The sequence below is a fragment of the Fusarium phalaenopsidis genome (assembly GCF_050370095.1).
Source record: "Fusarium phalaenopsidis strain FUZ10S chromosome Unknown contig_32286, whole genome shotgun sequence".
NCBI classification, from domain to species: domain Eukaryota; kingdom Fungi; phylum Ascomycota; class Sordariomycetes; order Hypocreales; family Nectriaceae; genus Fusarium; species Fusarium phalaenopsidis.
Genome location: NW_028145413.1, coordinates 473,493 through 497,338, shown reverse-complemented (window position 1 = coordinate 497,338; position 23,846 = coordinate 473,493). Strand labels below are relative to the sequence as shown.

General features: G+C 50.4%; 9 protein-coding genes across 9 annotated transcripts; 5 read left to right on the top strand and 4 right to left on the bottom strand.

The window, feature by feature from the left end:
- Positions 1 to 140: 140 nt before the first annotated feature.
- Positions 141 to 2,728, top strand: LRP88_02447 (glycoside hydrolase superfamily; the record flags this gene model as incomplete). The annotated part of the gene is made up of 4 exons (XM_083239098.1): positions 141 to 273; positions 344 to 805; positions 1,005 to 1,281; positions 1,342 to 2,728. The coding sequence occupies 4 exons, from the start codon at positions 141 to 143 to the stop codon at positions 2,726 to 2,728; spliced, it is 2,259 nt and encodes a 752-aa protein (XP_083104228.1).
- A 1,667-nt stretch (positions 2,729 to 4,395) lies between these two features.
- Positions 4,396 to 5,700, bottom strand: LRP88_02446 (uncharacterized protein; the record flags this gene model as incomplete). Its single annotated transcript, XM_083239097.1, has 2 exons — positions 4,396 to 4,410; positions 4,639 to 5,700. The coding sequence occupies 2 exons, from the start codon at positions 5,698 to 5,700 to the stop codon at positions 4,396 to 4,398; spliced, it is 1,077 nt and encodes a 358-aa protein (XP_083104227.1).
- Positions 5,701 to 5,996: 296 nt separating this feature from the next.
- LRP88_02445 (uncharacterized protein) lies at positions 5,997 to 8,030 on the top strand (the record flags this gene model as incomplete). Its single annotated transcript, XM_083239096.1, has 2 exons — positions 5,997 to 6,416; positions 6,474 to 8,030. 2 exons carry the CDS (start codon positions 5,997 to 5,999, stop codon positions 8,028 to 8,030), a joined length of 1,977 nt encoding a protein of 658 aa, XP_083104226.1.
- Positions 8,031 to 8,149: 119 nt separating this feature from the next.
- On the bottom strand, positions 8,150 to 9,626 carry LRP88_02444 (major facilitator superfamily domain-containing protein; the record flags this gene model as incomplete). The annotated part of the gene is made up of 3 exons (XM_083239095.1): positions 8,150 to 9,238; positions 9,287 to 9,384; positions 9,437 to 9,626. 3 exons carry the CDS (start codon positions 9,624 to 9,626, stop codon positions 8,150 to 8,152), a joined length of 1,377 nt encoding a protein of 458 aa, XP_083104225.1.
- A 1,220-nt stretch (positions 9,627 to 10,846) lies between these two features.
- Positions 10,847 to 12,040, top strand: LRP88_02443 (fungal specific transcription factor domain-containing protein; the record flags this gene model as incomplete). The annotated part of the gene is made up of 5 exons (XM_083239094.1): positions 10,847 to 11,244; positions 11,295 to 11,361; positions 11,410 to 11,596; positions 11,646 to 11,829; positions 11,878 to 12,040. 5 exons carry the CDS (start codon positions 10,847 to 10,849, stop codon positions 12,038 to 12,040), a joined length of 999 nt encoding a protein of 332 aa, XP_083104224.1.
- A 941-nt stretch (positions 12,041 to 12,981) lies between these two features.
- Positions 12,982 to 14,757, bottom strand: LRP88_02442 (major facilitator superfamily domain-containing protein; the record flags this gene model as incomplete). The annotated part of the gene is made up of 5 exons (XM_083239093.1): positions 12,982 to 13,148; positions 13,203 to 13,272; positions 13,337 to 13,373; positions 13,444 to 14,475; positions 14,525 to 14,757. The coding sequence occupies 5 exons, from the start codon at positions 14,755 to 14,757 to the stop codon at positions 12,982 to 12,984; spliced, it is 1,539 nt and encodes a 512-aa protein (XP_083104223.1).
- A 3,349-nt stretch (positions 14,758 to 18,106) lies between these two features.
- LRP88_02441 (uncharacterized protein) lies at positions 18,107 to 18,922 on the top strand (the record flags this gene model as incomplete). Its single annotated transcript, XM_083239092.1, has 2 exons — positions 18,107 to 18,774; positions 18,826 to 18,922. The coding sequence occupies 2 exons, from the start codon at positions 18,107 to 18,109 to the stop codon at positions 18,920 to 18,922; spliced, it is 765 nt and encodes a 254-aa protein (XP_083104222.1).
- Positions 18,923 to 19,444: 522 nt separating this feature from the next.
- LRP88_02440 (uncharacterized protein) lies at positions 19,445 to 20,263 on the top strand (the record flags this gene model as incomplete). Its single annotated transcript, XM_083239091.1, has 2 exons — positions 19,445 to 19,704; positions 19,756 to 20,263. 2 exons carry the CDS (start codon positions 19,445 to 19,447, stop codon positions 20,261 to 20,263), a joined length of 768 nt encoding a protein of 255 aa, XP_083104221.1.
- Positions 20,264 to 20,351: 88 nt separating this feature from the next.
- LRP88_02439 (alpha-mannosyltransferase) lies at positions 20,352 to 21,905 on the bottom strand (the record flags this gene model as incomplete). The annotated part of the gene is made up of 1 exon (XM_083239090.1): positions 20,352 to 21,905. One exon carries the CDS (start codon positions 21,903 to 21,905, stop codon positions 20,352 to 20,354), a length of 1,554 nt encoding a protein of 517 aa, XP_083104220.1.
- Positions 21,906 to 23,846: the final 1,941 nt, after the last annotated feature.

The window sequence follows — 23,846 nt, the reverse complement described above, 5'->3', positions numbered from 1 at the left end:
CATGTCCATCATGACCGTCTAACGGCCCGGTAGTAGAGAGGGGAGGGAGGGAGGAGGCAGATATAAATTTGTTCCGGTTCTCCAGCAGAGACAATGGCAACATTCAAGCATCTCATCCACTGTCTATCGGATCTCTCGCAATGATTCCTACGCTTGGACCTTGGCTCCTGATTTGGAGTTTACTCTCTCAGAGTCTTCTAGCACAAGATGCACAGGACGTCATCACGAGTGACACATACTTCTATGGCCTGTCCCCGCCTGTATTCCCTACACGTAAGTTTTTCTATCCTGTCGTCTACGACATCCCATTCTGGTAGTCAGGAAATCTGATGTGTTTCAACAGCGGAGCAGCAGGAAACTGGACCATGGGCTGCAGCCGTAGCAAGGGCCAAGGACCTTGTGTCCAGGATGACGCTGCAAGAGAAGGTGAACTTGACCTCGGGTGTGTCCACAGACACAGGCTGTTCTGGTGTCATTCCGCCCATTCCTCGTCTTGGGTTCCCTGGGTTGTGCCTCGCTGACGCCGGGAACGGCGTCCGGAATACAGACTACGTGAACTCATGGCCATCAGGAATCCACGTCGGTGCTAGCTGGAACAAAGACTTGAGTTACCACAGGGGCTACTACATGGGCTCTGAAGCCAAAGTCAAGGGGATTAACCTCCTGCTCGGTCCGGTTATCGGCCCCCTGGGCCGTGTGGTCGAGGGTGGGCGTAATTGGGAAGGCTTCTCCAACGACCCTTATTTATCTGGCAAGCTTGTCCACGAGACCATCGATGGTATCCAGACAGCCGGAGTTATGGCAAGTGCAAAGCATTTCGTTGCTCAAGAGCAAGAAACGCATAGACTTCCTGCAAGTGTCAGTGGGTCGGAATCGGTGTCCTCAAACGTTGATGACAGGACGTTGCATGAGTTGTACCTATGGTAGGGCCCAGAAACACCATGACTTAGGAACAAGGCTAATTTCTGTCGAATTTTTGCGACACAGGCCGTTTTCTGACGCAGTTCATGCGGGAGTTGCCAATATCATGTGCTCCTACAACAGGTTGAACAATTCGTATGCCTGCGACAACTCGAAGCTCCTGAATGGCCACCTCAAAGGTGAGATGGGCTTCCAGGGATTCGTTGTCACGGACTGGGGTGCCCAGAGGTCCGGCATGGCTTCGGCACTGGCCGGTCTAGATGTTGCAATGCCAAGCTCGATACTGTGGGGAGCCAACCTGACTAACGGCGTGAATAATGGCTCTGTGACCGAGTCGCAGCTAGACAACATGGTCACCAGGTATGTTTGTTGGTTGATGCGGCAGCAATGGACTCATTTCTGACATACCTACGTATTTAGAATCCTGGCAAGCTGGTACCAGCTAAAGCAGGACCAGGACTTTCCCACTCCCGGCTATGGTATGGCCAAAGATCTTTGGAAACCCCATTTGGTTGTTGATGCTCGAAATGCGAGTGCAAAGCCAACATTGTCAATGGGCGCTGTCGAGGGCCATGTCCTCGTCAAGAACACAAACCACGCACTGCCACTCAAGTCAGATATGCGGTTGGTCTCCCTGTTTGGGTATTCTCTCAAAGCACCCGACAAGAACAATCCAGAACCCACTGACTCCATGTTTTCGTCCTGGGCTATCGGGGCCCAGGCCGCCAACCTCACCGAGATCAATATTGGTTTCCTCGGCAACCTGAGCCTCTCATACGGTGCCATTGCACCAAACGGAACTCTGATCTCTGGTGGCGGCTCAGGGGCCAACGCCTTAAGTCTCTTCAGTTCGCCCTTCGATGCCTTAGTGTCTCGGGCTCAAAGGGACGGCACCGCCCTCTTCTGGGACTTGGAGAGCTGGGATCCCATGGTTAACCCGACGTCTGACGCTTGCATCGTAGCAGGCAATGCGTGGGCTTCCGAAGGCTTCGACAGGCCTGCATTATATGACGAATACACCGACAGCCTCATTAGGAATGTGGCTGACAAGTGTGCAAACACGATTGTGGTCCTCCATAACGCGGGCACGCGACTGGTAGATGGATTTCTCGACCACCCCAACGTCACTGCTGTCATCTTTGCGCATCTTCCTGGTCAGGAAAGTGGCAACGCCCTTGTGTCCCTGCTCTATGGTGACGAGAACCCGTCGGGTCGCCTTCCGTACACCGTTGCCCGCAATGAGACGCATTACGGATCTCTGCTGAAGCCGGACTTGACGCTTGCGCCCAATAGGTTTCAGCACTTTCCTCAATCCAACTTTACTGAAGGTGTATACATCGACTACCGACATTTTGACGCCAAGAACATCACGCCCCGGTTTGAATTTGGTTTTGGACTGAGCTACACGAGGTTCGAGTACGCCAACCTCCGGATCTCCAAGTCAGCTTCATCCTACGGGGCATATCCCACCGGAGCTGTTATCCAGGGCGGACGAGCAGACCTGTGGGACGTGGTAGCGTCTGTGTCAGCTGATGTCACCAATGCCGGTGAGATGGACGGCAAGGAAGTTGCGCAGCTGTACATCGGGATCCCCGGTAGTGATGTCCCCGTGCGACAGCTTCGTGGATTTGAGAAGCCGCTGCTTAAAGTGGGAGAGACAACGAAAGTGACCTTCAACCTCACTCGGAAGGACCTGAGTATCTGGGATGTGGTAGCACAGGAGTGGCTGCTCCGGCAGGGCGATTATGTTGTTTCTGTTGGGCGAAGTAGTCGAGATCTGCCTTTGTCAGGCACGCTTCAGTTGTAAGAGCGTATGTAGACGAGAGGTTATGAAGGATAAATAGACAATATATTACGGTTAAGAAAGAAAGTATTCAGCTCTAGTTATTAAATTAAGGTAATATTAATAGGGTTTAAACTCAGAATGTAAAGGGAAACACCGAGATAGGTATAAAAGTAAGTAAGAAAATAGGCCGCTGAGCCTTGATAGCTATATAATAGTCTGTAAGCGATTAGTTACGCTATAAAAACATCGATAACTAGTTATACTAAGAGAGGCTTAAGACATACCGTAATAGATTGAACAAGTTTCTCTTGAAAAGTCAAAATAGCCCCCGCATGTCCAAAGCCTTGCCAATTTGGTGCCGTCCAGAGCGTCACGAGCTTTTGGTCAGCAAAATACTGGTATCCATCTCCCACAGCTTGGTGTCCGCGCAGGATGAGATCCAAATCATGCTCAGCCAGGAACTCCGACACAACACCCGGTCCGAATACACCAGGCACACCTTGGCCGTAGCCTCCCCATCCTGTAACAGTAACTAAGGGATCACTCCACAGTAGGTCGTGTAAGAGTCCACGATCTGGCACCTGGTGCGTCGTATCAGTGGTGCTCGGGCGGCTTCACAGAGGCGACGGTTATATCTTACATCAGTTGGTCGAACGATATTCTTTATGTCTTCCAACTTCTTCAAGTCCGGACTCAGCCCTCCATGAACGCAAAACACCTTTTCGTCCACAATTGCCACAAGTGGCAGGCAGTCGAAAATTCCAACAAAGGCCTCCCACACCTGGATAGTTTGGCGTCTTTTGCATTCTAAATAGAACCCGTACTCGTGGTTGACTTTTGCAATTTCGTGGCTACCTCGTAGTAAGAAGAGGTGATTAGGATATTTTATCTTGTACGCGATAAGAAGGCAGATGACTTCAAGTGACTGCGTGCCGTAGTCTACATAGTTTCCTAGGAAGAGATAGGTTGTCTTTGGAGGGAGCCCGGCGTTATTAAATACCTTTAATAGATCGTTGAACTGCCCCCGAATGTCGCCAACGACCTCATATCGTCAGCTCAACCACAAAGTCACTTCAAAGAGCTGGTTAAGACTTACTGTCAAGGGGGCCTTCAGATGTAAGAGAGTTGGCTCGGACAAGAAGATCTCCTTTACTTCGTTGCACAGATGATTAACATCTGATGAGAGCAGATTGATTGGAGTCCCGGCCCTAAGATTTCTCGCTTCGAGAAGCCGATCTATGATCCCATCCACGCGCTCTTGATCGGTAACAGGGACGCCTGTTGAAGGAGTTGGAGAACCCGGCCGAAGCGCCATAGCCCCCGGTTGAAATGGAGCTTCTGGGCTATGATTCGGATCGAAATCCCATGTCGACAACAATTCGGGGTATTGGTGAGTTCGGAATACCCCGGCGGTGGACTTGGCCGGTGGTAACGAGTGATCTTCTTCACTCCCTGTGTGACTTCAGCCTTGTCAGTCCGCCAAAGTGATTTGGAAAGACTCAGCCTCACCCTCTTGGGCAAGGTCACGCGGAAGCGACCCGGTGTCAGTGTCATTGGTGACATCAGTATCAGATTCGTCATCATGACCAATCATTCGTGGTAGAACAGATAGTGAAACCTCCCGAAGGTGACCCGAAACATGTTTGTAAAAAGCAGGACCAAGCTCTCGATAGTTGGCTGAACAAAACTCACACTTCGAGGACCTAGAAGTTGTTAGGTGAGACGATTCATGCTTTACCCACATCCCACTGTGACTATAGAGTGCGCTGCTGCTTTGGCAATCTTCGACAGTGCACAAATATGGCTTGAGATCACCGAACACATGCTTCCTGACGACATTTCGTAAGTATTGGGACAGAAATTTTTTGGATAGCAGTAACATACTTCCACTGCTTCCTCGTCGTGATGTTTGTAAGGCGTAACAGACAGACTGTGCAGTCAAAGCCACCCTCTTGTATAACTGGCATGGGTGGGATACGAGGTCGACCCATGGCAATTGATGATGCGGCAGTGGAGAAGGAAGCAAACGTAGCCTGCGACGCATTGTCGTCAAACTCGGTCAAGCCATCATGTCGAGGATCAGAGGCCGGCGGGGCGGACCGTTTTGAGGAGGGGGCCAGGGCCGACGAGAACACGGACGGGGGGGGAACAGAAGATTTTGTTGTTTGCGTGAGATGAGGGTATTTGTCAGAGAAGAGACTCTCGGTAGTGCTGGCATCAAATGGGGGTTTCTGCTCAATGACCTGACGCCTCATCTCACGTAGCTTGGCTGCCCGGACAACGTTTGCTTCAGCAAGGCGCTCCACGAGATATCTAGGAAGTGCTTCGAATCGATCCCGGATCTTGCGACAGTAGATCAAAGCTTCTTCGCATGAGGTGGTAAATAACTCCTTCGCACTGAAATAAGCCTCCTCTGAATCTCCTCCCTGTATGTCCAGTACCGGGTTGTCTAGTGCCGGGGCGAGATCGAGAAGGCAATCGACATAGGCAGAGATTTCTTCCATGGTCTCCACTAGCTCGTGATCCGATACATCAGATCCCGGCGGAGTATCAGGTCTCTCATGTTCGTCCGAGTCCGAGTCTTTGAACATGGCCTCAACCACGTCTAATAAGGTCCGGAGATGGCCGTAGTCATCAAGTTTGGACTGGAGCGCCTCGCCTGGAACCTGTGACATTGCCTGGAGCACTGCTGTTCCAAGGCGAAGGAGAAGTGACAGGACCTGATGATGAAGCTCCGTTGATTGGGATAAGACCTCGTCAAGACGGCCATCTGCAACGCCCAGACCCTGGCACCACAGGAGGAAACGCTCAAGTTCATTCTGAGCCATCCGACATGTCTCGTCCTGTATCCCGACAAGTGCTGTTCTGAGTGAATCCATGGATCTGCTGAGACCTGTCGAGAGCCTGGTCACGAGGTCAACGCCGCCTCTGGAGGCCGTAGCGTCTGGGACCCAACTCTCGATATCCTGACGACTGAGAAAGGATGTTGACATGATCAAAACGATCACCCAATAGGATTAATGGAAACACATCGGCATTATAGAACTCGTGATGAGGAACTACTCAGCAGCTCTTGGGATTGTTAGGTGCGGGGGTTTGTGAGGTGATGCGAGCCTTGCTTACCAGGCCGCAACGGGATTGGGCGACGAGAATGCCTGCAGGAAGAGCTGAAAGAGGGGTTTGGGCTTCAGCCGTCCGTCAGATCATTCCGTAGCACCTGAAGGCTCTTGAAAATCGAAGACAATCTATCGCACAGATACCTTGCTTCGGTGAAAGGGAAGCTACCAACATGAGTGGAGTCGAGTTGATCGTGGGCGCCGTCCTCGGCTCAATCCCCATAGCAATCGAGGTTTACGACCGATCCGGTAGAGTCTTTGAAGTCTTCTCCGCCTTCAAGCAATTCCCGAGGGAGGTGTCTATCCTTGACGCAAAGTTGAGCGTCCAACGAGCGATCTTCCGCAATAACGCCATAAACCTCCTCGCCGTCATCACGAGGGATCAGGAGTACGTTCTCGAGGCCATCAACCGTCCAAAATCAACAGCCGCGAGTTTGGGGTTGGCCATGGCACCCGTGTATCGGAGTCGGATAGATGATCTAGAGATGTCTTTCGAATCATGTGCCCAGACAGCCGAGCAGATCCGCAACAGTCTACGTGTGCTCTACGCTCAGTCTGCTATTTTTCGGGCTGAGGTTGGCGACAAGCAGGATGTTGGTACTAGTATGAAGTAAACACAAACAAACAACGGCTAACGCTAGATTACCTAGGATATCAGCACGTCTGAATGGTTAAAACACGTCAAGGCTCGGTTTAGGCTTGCGTTGAGCAAGCCCAAAATGGAAGCGGCCATCTCGGATCTCCGTGAGCTCAACAAGGATTTCAGTCTAATCACTGAGCAAATTATTAGATGTCTTCAGAGGATTTCTTATGAAGGCGGTGGGAACAAACTTTCAACTCGCGGGCTGGTCAAAAGTCTCAACAGGCTACAAAGATACCATCGGGTCCGCTACGTTTCCAAGGCTCTTCATTGGACCCTCCGAGTGCGATGGAACTGCACCACCCATCAGTATCACTCATTCGATGTGCGGGTCATTGATAGTGACCGCGGGAGTGGGGTTGAGAAGATGAAGGCTGCAGTCTCTCGTTATGTCACCTGTGAGCTTGCTGTCACGCATGACGACCCATCGTCCGCCTCGAAGGGGCCGCTTCATCTCGAGATCCAACAAGCTTGTGACCCTGACGATGAGGAATTTGGACAACCTCTTGGCGACAATTCGAGCATCCAACAGCTTACGAAAGTGCTGGAGACGAATGTGGACCGACTCGAGATAGATGTTTTCACTGAGAAGAAGTCCAGGGTCCAGAAACTCCTCGGCCGCTTCAGAAGTGAGAAACAAGACGTTCCAGCATATGTTGATGCCGGGTCAGCACCGCAGCTACCTCCCCTTTCCGATTCCAGTCTTAACTATCAGTCTATTCAGCCGAGCTCATCGTCCTCGACCGACTTATCACTTGTTGACGATGTTTGCAAGACTGCATACCAGAATGTGCAATGCTGCGACAGCAGATCTTTCCTCGGCTCCTGGAGCGGCCCTCATGCCCAATGGTTCTGTGTCCCAACAGCGCTTTCTACAGGATACGGTGGGTCGAGGGCACTTTCGGACATCATCAAGTGGATTTCCGAAGAGCCAGTTCTTCGTTCTCTGCCTCGACCAATGCTCGTTGAGGTTGCTGGCAACGTGGCTGAGGGCATCATGCAATTCTACTCTACGCCATGGCTCGCTTCGACTGACCTGGGGCAGGCTGTACGATACTTCGGCCCCGAAGGGTCGAGCTCTACCTCCACTAAACTCAAAGGGCCTTACTTCATGACGCGGTTCAATAGTAGACGGGAGTTCGATAGTAGACGGGAAAAGAAAGGCCTGTCCCAACCTACAGAAGACCCGGAGCCCTTGTACGACATTCTGATCGACGACACACCACCTTTTGGAGGGGAGCGCAACGAGCTACTGTTTAGCTTTGGCATTTTGATGCTAGAGATCGGTTATGCACGCCCGTGGCACGAGCTGAAGCAGGCCGTCACAGCAACCCATGGAGAGCTATCCGACTACAAGATCGCCGAGAAACTGGCGGGGCAGCTGGTCAATCAACTAGGCTTGACGTACCCAAAAATTATTAAGAAGTGTCTTGGGTGCGACTTTGGACTGGGTGAGACGGACATGGATAATGAGGACTTGCAGAGGCGGTTCTTGGAGGATGTGGTTGCAGGGCTACAGCAACTGAGGGACTACATGGCGGAAATGAATCTCGCGCCTTTGGGATAGCTTCCTTCTTCTGATTGAAGTTTAATTGGGCGCAATTTGCGATGGATGAAGAGCAGAATAAAATAGTAGAAACTTTTATAATCGTACTCATAACAGTTTTGGGCAAGGCAGCTGTCCCCTCACATCCAGCCGACTCTTCGGAATAGGAATGTCGCTCCTCCAGCCAACGCCGTCGCCCCCGTAAAGACAATCAGGGTACCATACCCTGTCCCGTAACCAGCAGCAGCCTGCCCCTGCCATGGCATACCCTTAATCAGAGCTTCACTTAGCGGCCCTGAGGCAACGTTGCCGATACCACGGCCGGCAGAGAGCACACCCAGTACCATAGCCGGGTCGAACGAACTACCACTAGTAGCACGGTCACCACCATCGTTTGAGGGTCCGGCTGTCACCATGCGCATAATTCCAGGCCAGGCAGAGGTGTACGAGCCTGCAAAGAACCCGTAGATGATGCAGTAGACGTACAGCACGGGCATGTTGGTCGAGAAACCCCACAGGAAAAAGGTACTCAGCGTCGCGCCGGCTGCAGAAATCATGAAGCAGTCGGTGACGTGCAGACGATCAGTCAGGGCCCCCATGGCGACACAGCCAAAGACCGAGGCGACGTTGATGAGCAGCACGGTCAGAGCCGAGGGGAATGTGCCAGCATCCAGCGTGGCTCTGGCGTAAGACGGGAGGTAAATGCCAGGAAGAAAGAAGCCAAGTGCCTGGGCGACATTGGCAAATTGATGGAACATGAAGTTTCGGCTCAGTGCGAAGCTCAGCTTGAGAGGGTTGATGTGTTTCGTGGCCGAATGAGGGAGGCGAGGCTTGATGAAGAATGCAAGCGGCAGGGTCAAGATGAACAGGGCCAACGACCAAATCCTCAGAGTGGTACGGAAGCCATATTTGTGCAGAAAATGTTCAAACAGCAGCGGCAGAGCAAACCCAGCGAGCCCAGTACCCGACCACATGACACCGAAGGCAAAGCCCTTGCGCTTAGCGAACCACTCATCCATGTACAGAATACACGGGCAGTACGAGATTGAGCCGCCAATGGCATAGAGGACTCCTTGAGTCAGGATGAGGTGTGTCGTGTTCTGGGAGAAGGAGCTCAAGGCCAGGGCGATGCACATGATGAAGAGGCCGATAACCGGAGACCATCGGCTGTATTGAGGGAAGAGTCTCTGGATGCCCATGACGAAGGGGATGCCGAGATACATGATTCCCTGGTGATGTTAGGTTGAGAAATACTTGTGGAAAGGGCATTAGCTTACCATCGCGCAAGTACCGATGACAGCGATGGCAGACGATCCTTTGAAGGGAGCATTGGTACTGTAGTAGTCCTGGAAGACACCAAATGCAAATGGGAAGCCTTCGACAGTTAGCGACGGAAGCCAATTGGAGTGTGTATGTGAGTATCTTACCCCAGGTCAGAGCCTCAACCATGAATGAAGCTGCCAGGAAGAGCCATGCTTCCTTGCCCCGATCAACCGGCGGCAGTGACTGGAACTCGGTTCCACCAGTGAGAGCTTCACCTTGTGAAGTAGAAGAGCCGTACCCATCTTCACGGGCCGTCTCCTGGGCAGGCTGAAGTTCAACTGAAGTTTGGCTCATGATGATAATTGATGGAAACTCAATAGCCCCGACATGTTCAATTGAGCTTTCGCTCTTCTTTTAAATCTCGACATTTTTTTCCGTCGCTTTTAGCCTTCAGCCTCTTGTCGTTTTTGCCCGACGTCGGACTCCACCGCGCGCGCCCTTGGTCTGACATTTGACAAGTGGAGATGTGCAGTGTTACATGAGAAATGCTACCGAGATGAACTACAGACGTCGTATTACGTAGCTAATGCTGTGTAGATCTCAAGTGAGCAGTCAAGGGATTCAATCAGGGGCATCCACTCAATTAAGTAGAACACGGTCTCAAGAATGAGGAGGACGAAGATGGGGGGATGCAATGCACGCATCATCAAGTCAATTTCCCCCCCACAACTGGAGAATTTGAACAGGGGGGGGATGGCAATGAAGCCGATGAATAAGCAGAGCCCAAGTAAGAACCCGAGGTTTCTTGGCTTGCGCGTCTTGGCAAATCATCCCCACCCTTGCATGTTCAACCTCGCCGACTTGCGTCACCATCAACAGAGATCTCATCGTCTTTTGCGGCTCTGCCTGTTAGCGCACTCATCGTCAGTCGACATGAGTGAACCAGCTGAGAACCCGAGTCCGCTTCCTCGCCGGACTCGCGTCGCCTGCAAAGCGTGCCACGCCCGGCGGGTGAAATGCGACGCCGGCGACGGGCAGCCGTGCTGGCATTGCCGGACCCGGAACACGACTTGCGAGCTGATAGAGTCGAGACGCGGCAAGTATGTAGACCGGCCATTAGATAGCTACGACGTGCTCAAGCTGATACCTGGGCCAGATATACGCGACAGAGTCGTGGCCAGCCAAAAGACCGTCGTGTTTCTCGCCGGCTCCGAGAAGCTCGAGAGCCGTCCACCGACGTGGTCCAATCTTCCCCTGACATTGCTCTCAACACCCCAAACAGCATCTCCAGCCCAAACGGCCAAGACGCGCCACAACCCCAAGATGAAGACACCAGTGCCGCTTTCCCACAACCCAATCTCTCTCAGCAACCCCAAACGCAAACAAATGTCCGATCATATTGTCTTGGTGATTCCAACAGTTTATCCTACATCATTGAGATGATTTGCAGTCCCAGGGGTGGAGTCGCCGAGCCTGTCAAGGTGCACTACCCTATTCCCGCCTCCATCGCTGACCGGGCAGTTCTTCCAAACAGGCCACAAGTAGAGGTGACCAGTTTACAAGAAGCTTTAATAATGCCGCCGCGAAATATAGCTGATCGGTTGATCTCTGCATTTTTCAACATTATGCATCCCGCATTTCCGGTCTTGAATCGGCGGGTCTTTATCGAGCAGTACAAGCTAGGACAAGCATCTCCCCTACTTCTTCAAGCCGTCTTCCTCATCGCGGTCACCCTCTGCGACGACAATCTGATCCAGGATGCGGGATTCGCAGATCGTGCCACTGCAAGAAAGACATACTATATCCGCGCAAAGACTCTATATGATGTTGACCATGAGACGGATCGTAGTAATATCGCTTCCGCGCTGTCACTCATGGGGTTCTGGTGGAATGGACCTGATGATCAAAAGGACTCATGGTATTGGTTGGGCTGCGCGACAACTTTTGCACAATCCATTAACATGCATCGCTCGTAAGTCAGGTTCTCTCATATCTCATCTTCCTATGCTGACTCGATCCCAGCATGGCCCGGTCGGAGTTTAGTCAAGAAACGCGATCGCTTTGGAGGCGGATATGGTGGTCGATCTACGTATGTTACTGCCAATATTGCTAAACGCCTGCAAGCTAACACCCCTAGTCTCGAGATAGACACACTGCGGCTTGTCTTGGGCGGCCATGTCGTATCCGAGATGAGGACTGCGATATTGAGCCTCTCACTGAAGACGACCTGTGCTTTGACGAGTGCTACGATGAGGAGCTCATACCCGCCCAAAAAGATTACCACATCTCGTATTTCATAGAGATGAGTAATTTAGCAGTGATACGTGAGTATGAGGATAAGAATCCAAGCTTCTATAGCTGACCATATCACAGTTGGCGACATCGTCATCGGCGAGTTCAGTCCTCGCCGTCCAGCATTGGAATGCTATAAGGCCAAGAATCTCGTCGAAAGACTTGAGCGGTGGCATTCCCAGCTACCAGAATGTCTCCGAGAAATGCCTCCTGATGAGTCCCTGGGCGCATCATTCTGGGCTAGCAACCTGCAAATGGCGTATCAGTGAGTCTTGAAACAAGCCTTGACTTAGCCCGTCTAACAGTGGCGTAGAAACTACTACATCCTCCTCTTTCGCCCTAAAGCAATTGAGAACCTGTCACCAGAAGAAGTTGAGAGAGACGTTCGGGCGCGGATGGCAGCCGACTCCATCACCCGTATGGCCGAGGACATGCTCGCCTCTGGTACCATCCGATATGGGCAAATGCATCTGTAAGGCCAACCTCCCCCAAGCGCAAGCATTCACTGACCCTTCAGTGTTCCCGCCGTGTTCGGGGCGCTCTCGATTCACACAATTGTCATCTGCCGAAAGGACCCCATACGGAGACAATTAGCAGGCAACAAGTCAAGACAGTGCATACTTGCTTTGAGCGAACTAGCAAAGCCATGGCCAGTGGGGCTCTGGATCATGAGGTTTTTTGTCAACCTCTTCAGGAGACTCACAGGACAGGACTCTGCCGTTGCTGGAGGAGCAATTGTCAACGTTACCTCTCGGATAGGGAACAGCGACGCCGAGTCTCGAGGAAGTCAGCTCAACGATAACATGACCGCCTCGGGTCGACCCGAGGGAGCCGAATCAACCATGCCAACGGCCGTGAATAACAGAGCTCAGTTTCGGGATCAGCAGGCAGTCGATTTCATGCCGCAGGTTACTGATCCGCTAGCCTGTGACTCTTTTTGGGCTGGATGTCTTGATAACTCGATTGACGTTGACTTGCTTCTACAGCATGGTCTCGGCCCCTTGCTTCCTGCGCCTTTTGGAGTTGTACCCCCAGATACAATGGGCTTGTAGAGCGGCCGGGTTTATCGTGATGCAACCTCGGTCCCCAACGCGACACTTAGGTTAATAACCTTGTCATTGGGAACTGGAATCTGGGCTTAGGTCGCCAACCGGCTTTCAATATTAGATGATTCCCAAGATTCTTGTTTGAATAGTGCAACATGTCTAATATTAGTCTATAAAACCACTTTTTGTTCGGCCATCTAGCCCATTACCGCCTTAATGTTCCATATGAATGCTTGATTCTGCTCCAACCATCTTGGCAACACTAGATCAAGACATTAGCGCCCAGTCTATGCATTTTGTGTATATCCCCAGACCATCTCGACATTTTCTCCAATCTATTACACGCCATTCAGTTGCATTCTCGGTTCAGATTACAGCGTCTCAACAGCAAACTTGCTCTTTGCCCGTAGCGTCTTGCCGTGCTTGAAGAACAGGTACGGGAAAGGCGCCATCGCAACAGTCAAGAAGGCCAGCAGACTTGAAGCCCATTGGAATCCGAGCTTCTCGTACATCTGGATGCCGAAGAGGGGAAATGCGGCTGAATAGAAGTTAGCAGATTGGATTGTGGGATGATGGTTCTCAGTAGACATACCAGCGAATGAACATCGCGCAAAGCTGTTGGCGGCAAGGGCAGAGGCAGCATACTTCGGATAGGCATCGACCTTTGCATCAAGGTTAGTGTCAAATGTATTTCTAGAGGGTACCTAGAAAGAGGGCTAAACTCACGAGAAAGGTAAAGATTCCTGTGAACACAAGTAATGTTCTACGCAGACCCAGAGGTTAGTGAAAGCTTTCAAAGAGACGGTGGATAGGAGGCTAGGGGCTCAACTCACCCGCAACCAAATACGGCGGAGCCAACGATGGGCACAATCCAGTGAATGCTAGAGTATGTTGTCCAGGCGAACCAAAACAGTCCACAGGGGATGAGGATAGCGCCCAAGATGGCAGGAGGAAGTCGAAACTCGGGCTCGCTGCCTCCAATCTGCCCTGTCTCTTTCTCGTGCTGCTTCAAAAGCTTGGCACGAATGTTGGCCCAGATTGGGGTGCTGCCGGCTGCAATAAGAAGTCCAATCATGATGCCAAGCCAGGTAAGACCGGCCTGCCAGAGGTTCATGCCATAGTTTGTTCGGAATACCAAGGGGAAGGCGCCGAAGAATAGGTAGAGGATGCCAAGCAGGATGGCAGAGTAGAGGTCCAGGCAGAGACACATGGGCTCAAGGAAGAGCAGCTGGAAGGGTCGTAGCAGGGAGAGCTTGAGTGTAGCCCTGATAGATTTTGTTGTGTTTTCCATAGGTGCACGGTAGGAATCATTTCCAGTTTCCTTTCTCAACTTTCGTGCCTTTGCTCGCAGCAGAATAGGATGGTACGTCTCGGGGGCAAATAATATGATGGAGACCATAAGAACAACAGCCCAAATGATCATGACATACCAAGTCCATCTCCAATCTGTGTTGTAGTTGATGAAGCCACCAATGGCAGGGCCAATAGCAGGCCCGATGAAGGGTGCCAGTGAGACAAGACTCATGGGCTTCTGGATCTCACTGCGAAGGAACACGTCTCCCACAGTTCCTCCAGCAACAGACAGAAAGGTGCTGCCTGCAAAACCGGCAAAGAATCGAACAATGATCATGGTCTCGATATTTTGTGCGACAGCGCACGGGATAGTCCAGATGGTGAACATGGCCCAGGACACAAGGTAAATAGGCCGTCGTCCATAGTACTCGCTCAGCGGACTTGTCAGCAGAGGACCAAGAGCAATGCCCATGACAAAGGTTGATAGGCCAAGCGTAGCGACAATCCTGGAAACGTGAAACTCGGCATTCATCTGAGCGTATGTTGCCGTGTAAATAGAGCTGGCGCATGTCCTTGATGAAATGTTAGTCATTGTTTGTAACCATGTCTCAGAGTACTTACACGCAAAGACTTGAAGTGCACACAATCGTGACGATGACCCACTTGTGGAACACGGACATGTTTCTCGGGTTCATTGGATCCTTTTCTCCATCCCAAGAGACTTCGAAAGAGGTACAATCGGGGCCAGAGTCATCCCCATCGCCGGCTTCAGTGGTCTCCTCACTAAAGTCTGTTGGTGGGCCGTTCTCAAGACCGCTGGGGTCATCATCTGATTTTGTCGGATTTCTGAACATGGCGTGTGAGGGCTGATCTGGTAGAGCTGAATGGTGGTGTTTTTCGTCTCCGTACTCTGGTGACTCCCCTTGCCCACTCAGGGCAGGCTTTTCTTGAGTGGTCATGTTGGTGCTGGTTGAATCCAAGGTGCTGAGAATAGCGCAAAAGGTTGACCCCTGGACGGATTGACTCGAGTATCAAAAGTATCCTCTCCCTGGCTCCAGGCCGGCCCTAATAAGTATATATCTCGTCCTCGGCGTTCGTCGAAGAACGAGAGAAAGGATTTGTAATGGAGTCGTCCACGGTGATTATCTTCTCGTTTCGGAGATAGCGCGGGGGCAAAGGCGAAACGAAAAAGCCGAGGCGTCTTGGAGCAAAGGATCCATATGACGTGCTGGGGATGGAATCAACCAGGGTCTTTTAAATGATTATTCGTCAAGATTTGGGACATTTCAAGATGCGGATTGACTTGAAGCTGTATTAAGCGTCACAGCTGGACAAGATGTAACTGGGAAGTGTACGATGATCAAGTACTGTCTATCATTGAACCGGTTAAATGGCACATCTTGATTCCCCAGGAGGCTCGAGAGCTGGCAGCCATGAACTCGAGTGTCTTGGGCATTGCAATCGAGTCTGTCTCTTTCGCGGTCTAATTCCGCGCCTGTGGATATTTGTTGACAAGTTCCAGGCCCTTGCAAAAGACGATAGCAGCGATACCGCCGAGCTTCAAGACCTGTGCACACGGCAATTTGTCCTCGGAAAAGGAATTGACGGCGTATACATTCAACGAAACACCACCATCATGCCGCCGAGCAGTAATCATCTTTATCTCACGTGCCGCTTCTCGAGGAACCGCGTCGGACTTAGGGAACGCGAGGTTTTCACATCCCCATGGAGGCAGCTCCTTCTGGTTAGACTGTGCAGGGGGCATCCCAAGACGCCGAGGTGACTTGTGGTGGGAATTGACTCACTTCACCGAAGAAGTGGGTGATAACTGATAACAAATTCTTGCTGGAGAGTGCTTCCGAGATTGTCCATGTGCTTCCACTATCTAATCATTCTATTAATACCCCTATCGACTGTCCGGCTGGTTCAATTGAGTGCCTTGAAGAACTGTGGTAACACATTTCTCAGTTGTTCCAAATTCCGAATGCAATACTGCCCAGCAGACTCAGATGGCTCTGGTAAGCCCTTTTCTACGTAATGAATAGCTGTCCAACCAGCCTTTTGCGCTCCTGCACAGTTGCTATACGAGTCGTCTACGTACCGAGTTAGCAGCCCTCCAGCATGTCTCGGGCCATTCTTACCGATGAAAAAGCAGTTCTCATCGTTTGAGACACCTGCTTCCTTCATGGCCTTTCGAAACATATCTTCATGCGGCTTACAGACTAGCGGGACTTGCCCGTAGTCACAATAAGTCAGCCCCCCAAAGAGGTCACCAACACCTAGCAACCGAATAACCCGCGTGGCATGGTTGACGTATGCATTCGTTAGAAGCCACAGTTTCACCTTGGAGGTATCAATACTTTCAAGGAACTGCCGTAGTCGCGGGTCTGGCTTGATCAAGTCCTCCAGCGGAAGAGCGTCGTCGACCTGGGCGTTGTAGTCTAGAGGATCGATCTGGTGATGACGTACTAGGCCCTGAAGTGCTTGGCCGTACTGCCGAGAGTATTCTCTTTGGAGTCGGGCGGCTTCGTCTTTAGGAAGACTAAGATGTTTCTCGAAGTAGGCGTTCATCAGTGCCGGTAGCAAGTCTTGTACCCCAAGATCTACGGACGGTGGTTAGTGGCAGGACACATTGTATATGAGACAATAACTTGCCTCGAGAGTATAAGCAATTATCAATGTCACTGTAGCAGTTAGACCAGGTTGTGAGATGGATCGACATGTGCTCACAAGAACAGGACGGGCTTCTGAGCACCTGCCATAGCTGATCCATCACCTCCATCCATATGAACAAAAGTATAAAGATAGCACAAGATCAACAAGACCTATGGAGCTAATGGCTTTTCCCGCGAGGGTCAGTGTCTAGAGAGCCGGTGAGGTTTATGCCTCGTTTGGATTGAAAGAGCCAAGTTCCCCTCCACGGCCCCCGCACATGTATCCCCGCTCTATTAAGTCAAGAGGAAGAAGAGCGTTGTCATGTGAGCGCATCATAACAAGAGCAACCCTCCGTTTCTTTAGCACCAATTTCTTCTTATATCTAGTAGACAGGATCAGATGATTCACAGATGTGTTACGAAGGTCTTTGTGCAACCCAAGTTCTTAGATAACAAGCTCCAATGCCGCTATTTAGAATGCACGTTTTTTTGTCAAGGATGGGATGACAGTTAGGAATATCCGTTCGATCTGACCCATATAAATTTTCAGAAACAATGAATAAAGAGGATATATAGTAAGCCCCAAGTCGACTAGCTGTGCACTGCCCACGGCGGGTGATCTCAGGTTCCAAAGCAAAAAGGATATCAAGGTTTCCTGAGCCAGTTAAAGATACCAGTGCCACAAAGCTTTAGTCTTTGGTAGAAGAGCTAGTTAGAGGGTTGGATGGCTGTGCCGTCAGCTCAGTCACGAAGTAGTGTTGGCCTTCACCCCACACCACCACCTTAACCTCATCACTCAAGACTCCTCAGATGTAATCAGGCAATTGGGTGTCTGACATTGCGAGCTATCCATTTTTCAGCCGTTGACCTCCTTTATGAGGTTTCATTCCATTTGAATCCGTGGTAGTGTACCATTGTCCATCTGACAAGTGACACCTCCAACGACCAAGCCAAAAATGGGTAAGCTGTTGCGAGGAACCCACAACCAACGCGGCAGGGCCGGCGATCTAAGACAATGCCCACTAAACCGTGCGCCTCCAACTTGGCGCTGTCCTCGCTGCGCTAGGACTGTCCGTCAATCATGCCAGTGCTATGCTTGGACATGACATGAAGCAAAAGTTGGAAACCTTGATCAGGCCACCTCGGGTTCTTTCGCTCCGTGGCAACGATTCACTTGCTCAGAAAGGACGTAATTATCCCAAACACTGCCCCGGGCGAGAAGATGCCGACGTGGAGAGGTTTCAACGGATATGTCGGATGAACGGCACGGCATCGAATACGCACCCGACTTGGGGAGTTGATGCGAATTACCCAATCAAGGTATACTTGGCGCTATTGCTGGGATCTCAACCGCATGGTGGTAAGCCACCATACGCCGTCGCCACCAATCACAGGCGTACTGTGTAAGCTGACAGATGTCAATCACGGTTGATGCAAATGGAAGCGCTGCTTGTATCCTTTTTTGCGAGACGTTGGATAAGTACAAAAGGACTCGAGAGTCCAAGACTTGGTAGTAAACTTGGATCAAGTGCCTCAACTTTCAGACACAATGGATAGCACCAATACCACCTCCAATGGCACTGAGTGGCCTCTTTTCAACAAGTACAATGAGTTCCCTCTCCATCACATCTACACCTTTTGCATCTTTGCCTATTGGATGCCTCATATGCTACGCATGATGAACTCCAAAGCCTACGTAAAGGCACACCACTACCATCGTTTCCTCCTCATCGTCCACGCTATCGTCTCGATCATCGAAGTCGTCCTCTTCCACGTCAAGTCATGGCACCTCGGCCACGACCCGAAAGCGAATAACATCGATCTCTTCCTCTGTATCGTACAGACCATTACAAGCCTCATCATGACTGAGAGGATGCGGTTCGTACCCAGACTGGCTCTCGAATTGAGCCGGGGGTCGTTTCAAAGCATGGCCTTCATGCGTGTACTTGCTTCGGGTCTTGCTGTGTACTTGGGATCGACAGAGTGGCATCGGGCAAGCATCAAGATGCTTGCCAGCTTCGTCTGGGTGCGATTCCTCATTAAATGGTCAAGCAAATTCGCCGGTATAGATACCTACGGGCAAGGATACTCGCTCGGCTTGATTGGCGGTATTCTCATGGGTATATACGAAGGAACCTATCCCCATGGTATCGCCATCTACATGGGCACAACTCTTTCGCTGTTGGCCTTTGATCGCTGGGCATCCAAGTTTGACAAGTGAGTATATGGCAAGAATCTATTAAGCTTGATCGTTGCTAACAGTTACAGCTCCGTTATTGACTCGTTGAGATTCGTCGGATTGGTGAGCCATCGGGTTGAGAAGCCCAGTAAGGAGCCCGAGAAGCCGTTGAAGAAGGTAGATTGATGTGTTGGATTCGAGTGAGACACTTTTCCTAAGAAATCTAGCTGGGATGGAGACCTTTAAATGACCAAAGTTTTGAAGATCCAAGGACCCCTCTCGTAGTAAACATGACCTTCAATTTCAACTGCACCATCTGAACTTGGCATGTGATGGTGATAGACCGCTCCGGTACAGGCAGGGTACACAACCTGGGAATGTTACCCTTTAATCGTCAGACAGCGGGCTCCTAATTGACTCGTTGTGGAATCTTGTGGAAGAACTTGAAGGCACCCGCGTAGACGGCCGCGAGTCGAAGCCCGTGAGCACCGCGGTAACATTGGCCCTGCTTGTTGCTGACGCGCCATGTCTGAAACGGGCAAAAACTGCTGACAGGACGCGCGATACAACTTGAACAGGGCAAAAATGGCTACGGTCAAGATACGTAGGCAAACAATGGTTTATTTCTCAATTAGAAAATATAAATACGACTTTACTGTCTTCAATAACGTTCAATGCATCTTTCAGTCCTGTTCCGATCCATTCAACATGCATCTCATCCTCACTGGAGCCACCGGCCTGATCGGGTCTGGTGTCCTCGACGCCATGCTCAAGATGAAGGACATCACCAAGATCTCAATCCTCAGCCGAAGACCCGTCGCCATGGCCGAAAATGCTCAAGATCCGAGAGTCAACGTCATCATTCATACAGACTTTTTACACTACGGGCGCAACGTGCTGAGCCAATTGCAAGGTGCTAATGGTGCTGTGTGGGCTCTTGGAGTCAGCCAAACTAAGGTCTCTAAGGAGTAAGCTCTCTCTTTTATGCTCTTGGGCGATTTTTAACGACAGTCTCATAGTGAATACATAAATATCACAAAAGACTATGCCTTGGCTGGCGCCAAAGCTTTTGCCGACCTTGCTCCCAACGACGAACCTTTCCGCTTCATCTTTGTCTCTGGACAGAGCTCAACACAGAATCCTGGGCCATTCACGAACCGATACGCCCGCGTCAAGGGCGAGACAGAGCTTTTGCTCTCCGAGATGCGCAGTATCTACCCTCGTCTCATAACAGAGGCGGTAGGACCAGGTGTCGTCAGCGAAAGAGATCACGCCGCTATCAAGCCATACGTCCCTGATCAAGGCTTCTTCCATAACAGTGCCAGAGCTGTCCTGGGCCCTCCTGTTCGAATGGTATTTCCGTCGCTTGACGCTCCGACTGAGCCTCTTGGAAAGTTCTTAGTTGAAATGGCAATGGGAAGGTGGGATAGGCAGTTGGACGAGGGAGGGAGTGATATCACAACGCTGAAGGGCGGTATGAGGGTTCTCAAGAACCCAGCCTTCCTGAGACTAGCAGGACTGTCATAAATGTTTTTGTTGACATTGGATATAATACATGTAACATAGTAATAACATTGTTGGCTTTTGTATAGCCATGGGTATTTCCAGGTTCAAATCAGGCATCTTGCCCAAACACCGTATCGTAATAGTTCCGAATCCTCTCACACTCATCCAAAAGAGAGTGCTCACAAGTGGCCTTGATGGCCTCCTCCCAGATGACCTTTTCCAGGTCATAACCCGCCTTTTTCACTACCGAATTGTAGTCTGGGCCCCATATCCTTGACCACTCTTCCTTCTCCCCCTCCTTCGTTTCGGACGTTAACTCGTCCAATAAGCTATTGAGTCGTCTCGTGTCAAATTTGACTCTGTTCAAGTGGGCGAACATGGTTGTTGTGATGGGTATTTCCCGTTTTCCGGCTTTCTTCTGGTTGCTCTTCCAATCGAGCTCGGGATCTGCCTGCCATATCCCGCTGCCATAGTGGATTTCTCCTGGGGTGAGCATCACCGCGTTTTTCTTGACCTGCCAGAAAGGATTCCCAAGCACCACGGCGCCCTGCGTAAAGGTCTCCTTATCGCCCGATCCCCAGGCGCCCTGTGAGTGAAGCTGGTAGTAGTACTTTCCGTAAAAGTTGTAGTAGGCCGCCAACAAGAGGCTGTCGGCATGCCGTGCCTTATCGTACAGCATGATTCCAGACTCAGAGGCTCGTGATTTCATGGTCCTGTTGGGCATCTGTGCCTCTGCAATCTCATAAAAGAGGGGCGATATCGTAGGCAACCAAAAGTCGGGCCATGTTACCAGACCATGGCTCTTGTAAGGTTCCACGTCGAAGAGATAATCGGGTTTTCGGATAGGAAAAGCGTCCGAGTCTAGGAAGAGAATATTCTGGAAGCTGGAGAAGATAAGGGCAAAGGCCTTGAACTCGAACTTTTCGAAATGCGGCGTGGTGTAGTTGGCAGACTTTGGCACGTGCAAGAAGTCATCCATGTTGAGGCATTGTACGTCTAACGAGGCAAGTGAAGTGTTGCATAGCTTGCGCTCGTACTCGCTGGCCGAGTCCAGGAAGAGCTGTACAGGAAGCTTGGAGCCGACATGGCGCAGCATCAGCACAGCCGTGGCTGCGATACCAAAGTTGGCGCCACTTGCGGTGATCACCACACCACGAGTGTCGCGGACAAACGGTAAGTCTGGGGCGAGATATCGGAGACTCTGAACGTAATCGTGGTGAGTCTGCTTTAACGACTCGAACTGTTCTGTAGGCAACTTGAGGACATCGATGTCGATTTGAGCCTTGGAACCGTGGGGGCTGAATTGCTCCGGATCAAGGGGCTTCGGTGAGACGATCTCATCACCCTTGGGCTGAGCCTTGTAAAGTTCGTTGGACAATCGACTCCAGAAGTCGGCGACCTGAGATGTTGGGCCGGTGAATTGTGGCGACTCTGCGTCATAGGTGTCGGTACTTGTTGATGCGTTGCTAGAGCTGGAAGTTTCGGGCTTGAATTTCGGCGCTGTTATTCTTTGATATGTATATGATAGATCTGAGGAGAATATCCAGAGCGATAGAGCGAAAATGGTGGCGATGAGGAGGGCGGTTATTTTAACGAGATGTCGTCGAGAGGCCAAGACGTGAGCCCATGCGGCGCTCTTGCTTTCTTCCAGCGGTAAAAACATGATAAGATGAGAAAATCGGAAAGAATGAATGCGTTATGCTTCAGAATGCGTCGCTGTGCGTTGGAGGTGTCATTATAGACGAGGTCGCTCGTGCGCCTAGAGGCGATCCAAATACGGCGCCAAGGGTCTTGGCGATCGACCTTAAAGAAATGTTTCAAAGGGGATGCGTAAAAGATGGCTGTGCTTGAGAAAACGAACGACGGTCTGAGTTAATGTCTCTGCAACTCAACAGCCGCCGTTGACGACGACGCTCATTTTTTCCAGAATTTTTAACAAAAGATGAAGAAACAAAGAAATGCATTCCTCTTGTTGTTTTCAGTAAAAATCCTCTTATCCAAGTTTTGGGGTCCGTGTCCCTCCTTTCGTATTACATTACGCAAGCCCCGTCGCCGGGATCTCCCACCCACATCACGACCCGGGACCCTTGATAAACCCCCAACACGTCAAATGGCACAATCTCTAGACGAATGTTTCATGTCGTCGCGTCTCATGTCGGTCGAGTTTTCCACTTTCCGATTGATTCACTTGCCGTCGTTCCAGCTGCCCTCGACTGCTGTTCGCTCGCTCGTAAAGCGAGCTGTTTGATGACTCAGATGACGCAACCCTGCGTTCATGGCTTCTTTTGCGACATGGAACTAAAAATGCCGCTTACCCGTCAGAAATATGCACGTTGGCTCCTCGTGTAGCGTGTAGGATTATAAAGGAGTGATGCGCTCCGACGGTTTGAGGCTGGTGAAACGAGCCGCAGAGGTAACTGCAAGGGGAATGATGCCAAGATTTTTGATGGATTTGGTGTTTGCAGCCATCTTCCTTGTTTGGCGATAATAAAGCTGGGGAATATGCGCATTGTTGGAGCCGCAATGCAGTTGCATTGTTTCACATCAAAGGCTTTTTCTTCTAACCAACAACTCGACCAGATAAAGAATTATCAGCGCATTCTGCCTTATTCTTCACAAACGCCTGTTAGTGGCGCAGCCAACACACAAGTACCCCCCCCCTTTGTTCGTATATTCGTATTTTTTTAATGAAACAGTCCACCATGACTCGCCTTAAATCCCTTTTTGAACAATGATAGGCTTAATCAATTTTGATTCAGGACGCTCTTTGCCTTGTGGGGAAAGATCCTTCCCATCAGAAGCCACGACGCGTTCGGTGGAGGAGCCGAGGCATGCCCGTGATGCGGCTCTCTCACAGTGGTTAGGGTAATATTTATCAACATGCTAGCTAAACAGTAAAGTTTTATTAATTTTCTTTTAGAAAAGGTATAAAAAGAAAGACTTTACTTTTTATTATCTACTTAGATCTATAAATTCAAGTATCTCAAGGTAGTAATTAAGTATTATTATTTACTATAACGTACATGATAAGCGAGCGGCGCAGACAAGCGAGCGGCGCACTTTTCCTAACCTTCAATATAAGAAGTTCAATAAAAGTATAACATATCATTTAATTAATTAAAACTAATCGCTATATTTCTCTCTAGACATCGCGACAACTATCTAACATATTCTTGCGTTATGCCCGGTCTTGCCGCATATTCTATAACGCCTTTCCTTCGGTCGTGCCGACTCTCCTTAACTATTATTTCTCGATGATTTAGCCACTACCTACGTATTAATGCCTATCTAATTAATTACTTTCCTACCTTCATCTATAGTCATCTTCCCTCTATTTCATAGCCGGGTTCTTTTTACTCTATATTGCTTGCTAAGAATCTTATTTATCTATTAAAGGATTTAATTCTTAGACTTTAATAGGGCATTCTAATGCATTATTGCCTTCGTTCCCTTTAAAAGCGACTTAAGTGCCTTAAGAATTAATGCTGGGGAGCTACTCTGATGCCGTCTTACTTGTCTTTCGAGGTATTTAGACTGCGAGCTAGCCTTAAGTACGGTCTTTGGGGTCTTTGAGACCTAAGGGTTAGGGAGGCTAGCCGCCTCT